This window comes from Astyanax mexicanus, chromosome 15 (assembly GCF_023375975.1).
Source record: "Astyanax mexicanus isolate ESR-SI-001 chromosome 15, AstMex3_surface, whole genome shotgun sequence".
Taxonomy (NCBI): domain Eukaryota; kingdom Metazoa; phylum Chordata; class Actinopteri; order Characiformes; family Acestrorhamphidae; genus Astyanax; species Astyanax mexicanus.
This window is the reverse complement of record NC_064422.1, coordinates 25,299,647-25,306,143: the sequence shown is the minus strand read 5'-3', so window position 1 is coordinate 25,306,143 and position 6,497 is coordinate 25,299,647. Positions and strand designations below refer to the sequence as shown.

General features: G+C 36.7%; 1 protein-coding gene across 1 annotated transcript; it reads right to left on the bottom strand.

Annotated features, from left to right (window-relative positions):
• Nucleotides 1-909: 909 nt before the first annotated feature.
• minpp1b (multiple inositol-polyphosphate phosphatase 1b) lies at nt 910-6,288 on the bottom strand. The gene is made up of 5 exons (XM_007251158.4): nt 5,572-6,288; nt 4,057-4,251; nt 3,435-3,532; nt 3,165-3,295; nt 910-1,630 (listed from the first exon to the last, which is right to left on the bottom strand). The coding sequence occupies exons 1-5, from the start codon at nt 6,164-6,166 to the stop codon at nt 1,252-1,254; spliced, it is 1,398 nt and encodes a 465-aa protein (XP_007251220.2). The 5' UTR covers nt 6,167-6,288; the 3' UTR covers nt 910-1,251.
• Between the last annotated feature and the right edge of the window lie 209 nt (nt 6,289-6,497).

Here is a 6,497-nt window from a genome sequence, read left to right as displayed (position 1 = left end):
CATTGTAATGGGTCCATTTTAGTATTTGCTGTACCCTACTCCAAACATAACAAATATGATCAGAATAATGCTCAGAATCACCCATTTTAATGGATTTTATTGGATTTGTGTAGTGTCAATTTAATCAGTTGATGTTAATTGTACTAATGATGCTACCCTCAGCTGCTGCTTGTTTGCGGGTATTTTTGCTAAGGCGAAGTTAGCTCAGCTAACATTACTTTACAGCCAGTTTGTGAAAAAATAATAAACTAATACAAAGTATGATAAAAAATTAACTTAAACCTGCAGTTAGCTCTCTAAACACACACTTGCTCTGAGCCGTGCCGTTTCTAAATCCTCCGTTGCTCTGTTAAAGGAAACACTTAAATAGGACATAAAATAAAATAAGTCATAGTTTGGTACACATTATTCTGTCTTTTCAGTCTGTTTAGTTAAAGGAAGTGCACACACCACTACCAAAATCTACAATGGAGACACACCTTTATGTATGTATGTACGGTAAGTAAATACACAGAGATCCCTTTAAAATGTAAACCACTGAAAACAGAACAGAACAGAAATGCCAAAACTAGAATAACTAACATTCCAGAAATATCGTTTCTGCTTGAAAACAAGATTTGATCTAAATAAGATTAACATTAGGGAATGCTGTGAATATTTAGCAACTGGAAATATATTTAACAATACATCATTTTGATTGAATCAAAACGTAACTACTTACTACAAAGCTATAAAAATGTAAATGTATTCCTAATGCAACCTTTTATTTGTGTTTGTCAAATATGTAAACCTGATGTAAAGAGGATGTGGACAGACTAGATGTTTGATAAATAATCATAATAGGCCTTTAAATGCTAAACTAATTCTGAGCAGGATTAGGCATATTTTCACAACAAAACACATCTGGGCTGTGGAAAAGAATCTTTTTATTATAATTTTAAAAAAGGACGTCACTTAAGAAAAGTCCATTAGGCTTTACAAAAGGGGTCCAACCGTCACTTTTGGCAATTTGATATTTGGCAAATCTGTAGAAAATTTCTATCCCATGATGACACTTTTAACCAAAAGAAAAAAATAAATAAAAAAACTAGTTAAAAAAACTTATTTGGTCAGCCAATCACACACACTAGAAGTAAAAAAAGAAACAATTAACAATCTAAAATGCGAGTCTTTATCTATTTCTTTTAGTGCAAACTCACACTGAATCCACTGAAACCTTCAGCCCCAGGGCTGCACCGACCCCCACCATAGTTACAGTTCTGTGTTCTTGAGCGTGACTTTAGGCAGTTCACATTCCTTCTTAAAATCACAGCCATCTAGGAGATAAGAGTACTGGTTCCTGATTGTTTGGTACAGTGGAGCTGGGTGATTTATGTTAGGAAAAAACATCGGCTTCTCGTTCAGGTAGAACTGCAGTCTGAAGCCGTCGCTACACTCGTACAGGACAAACAGCAGGTTTGCTGCGTAAGGCACTATTCCACTGGTGCGAAACTTGCGTCCATGCTGCTGTGAGAAGTTCTCTGCAGTCAGTGGAGTTTCATCCCTGAAAAAACCCATCAGAGACAGCAGAGGCAGCAAAGTCTCAGCATGACCAACCTGGATGGTGACTGCCTTAGTCAGTTCTCCGAACCTGACCAGTTCACAAGAAAATACAGAGAGAGTAGTTACAGCCTTTTTTTGTTATCTTCATGTTGCATGATGTTGGCCATTTAATTACATGACAAATACAAATTTAATGGCAATTAAAAATGTAATCAGTTAAATGTTCAATGAGCAGCTCATTCATGTTTTTCTTACTGTAGGAACATGACTGTAAATCAAAACTGTTATGTCCATGATGTTATTCCAAAGAAACCTTTATGTACAAGACTGAACAAGAAAGCCAATATCTCTGCTGCAGCTTTGCTGACTGGTTTCTTTATCTTTCTGTAGTTCCTAATACCAGAAATACAAACAAGAAAACTGCTTAGTCGGACTTGTGTCAGCTAATCTGTGCCACGTAAGGTAAAATCTCCCACATGCTCCTAACCTGTTCGACAGGTGGAAAAGGAGGCCAAAGTTACCATTCAGCCCTTACAAAATAACCATACTTTATATGGTATACAACAAAGTCAGGTTGCTGAGTTAGTGAGCTAATTCTCGGTTTGTTGCATTCCTTCTTTATTTAAAATGCATCTTCTTAATTTAAATAATTTTGCCATTAATACAGATGACAATTATATTTTTATTCTACCAGTGTATCTAAAATCTTGGTGAATATGTTAATCTAAAAAAATATATATTTTTTTAAAATTGCTTCCTTGTTTACTTTTGTCCAATAAACTAATGCAATCAGCTCATGAATATAGATTTCCAGTGTAAGCCTTAGGGGGTCTAAAGTACAGCTGAAGGTCACAAGTTGTGCATAAATGCATTTATTAAGAACATGGTAATGTGAAATGCACTGTGCTAGTTTTAGTGTTTGTTTTGCTCCATTAGTTTTAAACTATTTGTTTTTTGGGCTTTGGGTTAACATTTCTAACAGTCACTAAAAGTCAAGTCATCCAAAAAACTTTTTTAAAAATTGTATGTGCTAAAAACCTATCTATACTTACAAGACTATGATAATCTATAAGCATAAACAATAAACCATACATATATTAGCCAGGTTTTCACTTAAACAATTGACAAAAGTAATTATGAAGTTTTATCAGAAAAAATGTGTCTTCCATTAACTACAATTATATAAATAATCTTTTGATCATGTGGGCTACTGTAATCAGGCATGGCATCAAAACACACAAAACAGAAAGATTTGACTCAACTTGCATTTAGAAAAATCATATTTACAGACATTTACCTACATGGTGAATTTTTTTTTATTTTTAAAAATATCTCAATCTCGTCAAAGAGATTGTGTGACCCTAATGAAAGCCTGGATACAGTAAGAATGGGTTAAGAGAAGTTTTGGGCACATTTTGAAACTACTGACGTTTAGAGTTTATTAGACACATTATCCTCTTAGCTAAGGATTAAAAATAAAGAAGACAAAAACAGTATTTTTTTCTTGTAAATTTCTTTACCATCACCATCATTAAAACATTTCTGAGCCTATAATTTTCCTATAATAGAACCATTTCATTTCCCACCACTCAGAATAACTAGAATTATCTTGAAAGACTAACCTGTAGTCATAGGAAGCCTGGTCAAGTCGTCTAAAGAGGTCATGAAAGAGGGCACAGCTCGATTTGCTGTTAATTTCATGGCCATATCCTCTTTTCCAGTACTGCTTCAGATCATTTTTATATTCAATCACCTTAAAATATAAACAAAATACAGGTTAATCGTAATTAATTGTTTGTTAAAATTAATAAAAAATGAACTACATTACCAAACGTTTTACAAGCCACTGTTTCTGAAGTATGACTCAAAGAAAGATTATAGAAAATGCTTACTTCAGCGTCTGTTTCATCCAGAAGATTGCACCATGCGGTATTCTCAGATTTAATTGCAAACTCATAAGCGCACAGGAAAAAAGCAGCTTCAACCATTTCTGTAAAAAGTTAAATTACATTATTATTATTACAATCATTAAACTGACAATATGACCACAATATTTATGTGTATATATTAAACAGAACCATTGTACACTGACATGCCAAAAGTCATGGGATAGCAGTATGTGAATTGCTTATAAAGTGTTAAATCAAGGGACAGCTTGAGAAAGCCCACCACTGTATAAGGTGTAAAAGGGGATATTTATTCACTGCAGTTTAATGCTAGACAGCATGTTCATGGCACGGCAATGTGTATTATCAGAGTTTAAGGGGGAAAGTCTAATAGTGAGTCTGATGGATGGGATATTTCATTAAACATTTTCATTTCACAGTGTCACTTGCAACATCCTTTAACTTCCATCAGACATGACAAATTCATAGGACACAATAGGGTACAACATGTGGCATGTTAATGTACTTACAGCATTTTAAATGCTCAAAGACATATTTGCTTCATTTTTTTCTGAATAAATAGCAGTGTTACCAATTAATATTTACTATGTAAATATAATCCAGTAACCTGAGGTTATTTCGCTGTATGGAATCTTCAAGCGGTTGGCCATCCTCATCCGGACTTCGTGCATCTCCTTTGATGACTTGAAAATTTCAACCTCCTTCAAAGCGGTCTTATTGTTCTCAACAGTTTCAACAAATTTTTTGCACTGGTCGAAAAATCTCATCAGCGAATCATTCACATAGTGTTTGAACTCCATGCCTGGAAAGATCAGAGAAATGGAAATCAGACAACAAACAGAGATGGTATGAATTTACATGGATTTAAAGAAACAGGTCTGGTGTAGTTCTTTACCAGAATAAGCTAAATTATTTTCCGAGTTCATGTTTAAGCTGGTTTACCAGCATGAACAAACTGGGAGAACAAGTTACCTAGCATAACAAAACTGGTCTACCAGAATGACCAACTAATCAACCAGTATGACCTGTGAAAAGGCCATGCTATGGTGGTCAGATGGATTAACAGTATAGGGTATATTTTTTATCTGAATAAAAAACACCTTTAGCAGTAAAGTCCAGGCAGGTTGGACCATCTAAAATCCAGAAGTTCTGTTCCAATTCTACAGGTTTTTCTTTACTGGCAAATTGTTGATGTAAACTAAGTAAATTCAGTAAATAAAAAAATCTAGAACCATTGTTTACGTTGAATGTTTTCTCACTACAGTCTAAGCAAAACAACATTTCTGACTCGTAGCGACAAGGGAACCCTTTTTAGTGCTAAAAACAACAATTTACAATAGGTTGTCCTCCAATACAAAGAACCCTTTCACCAGTAAAAGAACAATGAATGTATCCAAATGGTTCTTTGGGTTGTAGAACCATTGCCTTTACTAAATAACTTTTTTTAAGAATATATTTTGTTACCATTACACTACAGCTCAAATACTGTATATGCAGACATCCACTCTTGTTAAAAAATGTACCTACTTTATTGTAACACTAGTAATTTTGATCTTATGTAAGTAAATTAAATCTGATTTTGGGACACTTTTCAAAGATAGGTTGGCTAGATGGGTTTAAATACTGTTTTTTTTTTTTTTACTGGAACCCAGTTTGGTCTTCCGAATGGACAAAACTTTCAGGTTCTAAAGGGCTAAGTGCTGGTTCAAATCCAGTTCATGTAGCTTGCCATCAGCTACCAGAACCCTGAGAGAGCACAATTGGCCTTGCTCTCTCTCTGGGTGTTTTCTCCCCACATCACTCCAAAGGATGATGAGCTGAGGTATCAGAACCGAGTCGCTGCGATTTTCTTGCAAATGCGCTTGCTACTCAGCAATGCTACATCAGCAGCAGTTTAAAAGAAGGCGGTGGCTGACTTCACATGTGTCAGAGAAAGCATGTGCTAGTTTCTTTTTTACCCTCCTTGTGTTGGGGCATTACTAGTGATATGGGGAGTTGTAATTGACCATGTAAATTAGGAAGAAAATGGGAAACTTAGGGGGAAAAAAACAGGTTCTTAGTTGGACTACCCATACAGGTCTTCACTGTGTGTCTTTAAGAACATGATAAGACATCCTAGAACCTTTCAGATCCCAGTGCTTATGGAGTCCCTCCTGAAAAGCCTTGATACTGTCCACACATCTGTGTTTAGAGCTGGTCATAAACTCAATGCGGTCTCCAACAAGGTTCTTCTTTGAAATCAGGCCTGGAAATGACTTGGCCAACCGCACAGCCAGATGTCTGTGGTCGTTCTTGCCTTTCTTCACCAGTTTACCGTCCATATCCTCAGTGTACCACATCCTCCACTCTCTCTGAATGTAGCTCAGCCACCAGTCAGAGCCTGTGGCCTCAGTCCTGATCAGCTCATACAGCCGGGCCATCCTCTTAATGTTCTTAACTGTAGGATATCGAGTTCCGTGTCTGATCACTGCCACCAGGTGGACTGCGCGGCAGTCTGGGGACGGCGGTGCCATTAGAGTCTCGTTCACATATAAAATATCCTCTCTTAACTGCGGATTCACTTCCTCGTATCTACATTTGGTCCCAAAGTAAGTCGCGATCGCTGGTACCGACGGTTTCGTGTTCTTACAAAACGACGCGCGGAACATAATCACACTGAGAGCAGCGAGAACTAAAGGTCTGTTCCTGCAGCGAAACTGTGAACTTATTAAACTCATCTTTCTCTATTCTTTGGCTTATTAAACCCCCAGTTTAACAGCTGTAGCTAACGCTACATTCATTCATACGCGGCGGACGGCACGCGCTTCCTTGTTGTGGTTCGGCACTGTGGCTGTGTTCCCATACGCGCACTTGTACCCTAAATAGGACGCCTAGCTAGGGCTGTTCCCGAAAAGGGCTGCTTTATGAAGAAATAATGCCTCAAATTGAAATATATCAAAATGTTCAAAATTACGGGGCTTCTAAGATGCGTAGCCACGACTTATTAAAACATGGAAACGAGACAATTAAATCGCGGGAACTAGATACTTAAGTCGTATGGACGACTTA

Bases quoted from the DNA above. Each gene is read 5' to 3' on its own strand.
- minpp1b (XM_007251158.4), bottom strand. From the start codon at position 6,166: ATGAGTTTAATAAGTTCACAGTTTCGCTGCAGGAACAGACCTTTAGTT. The intron at 3,533-4,056 runs GTTACTGGATTA...AACTTTTTACAG, and splicing joins ATACAGCGAAATAACCTCAG to AAATGGTTGAAGCTGCTTTT. The intron at 1,631-3,164 runs GTTAGTCTTTCA...TGAACTGGTCAG, and splicing joins CAGGCTTCCTATGACTACAG to GTTCGGAGAACTGACTAAGG.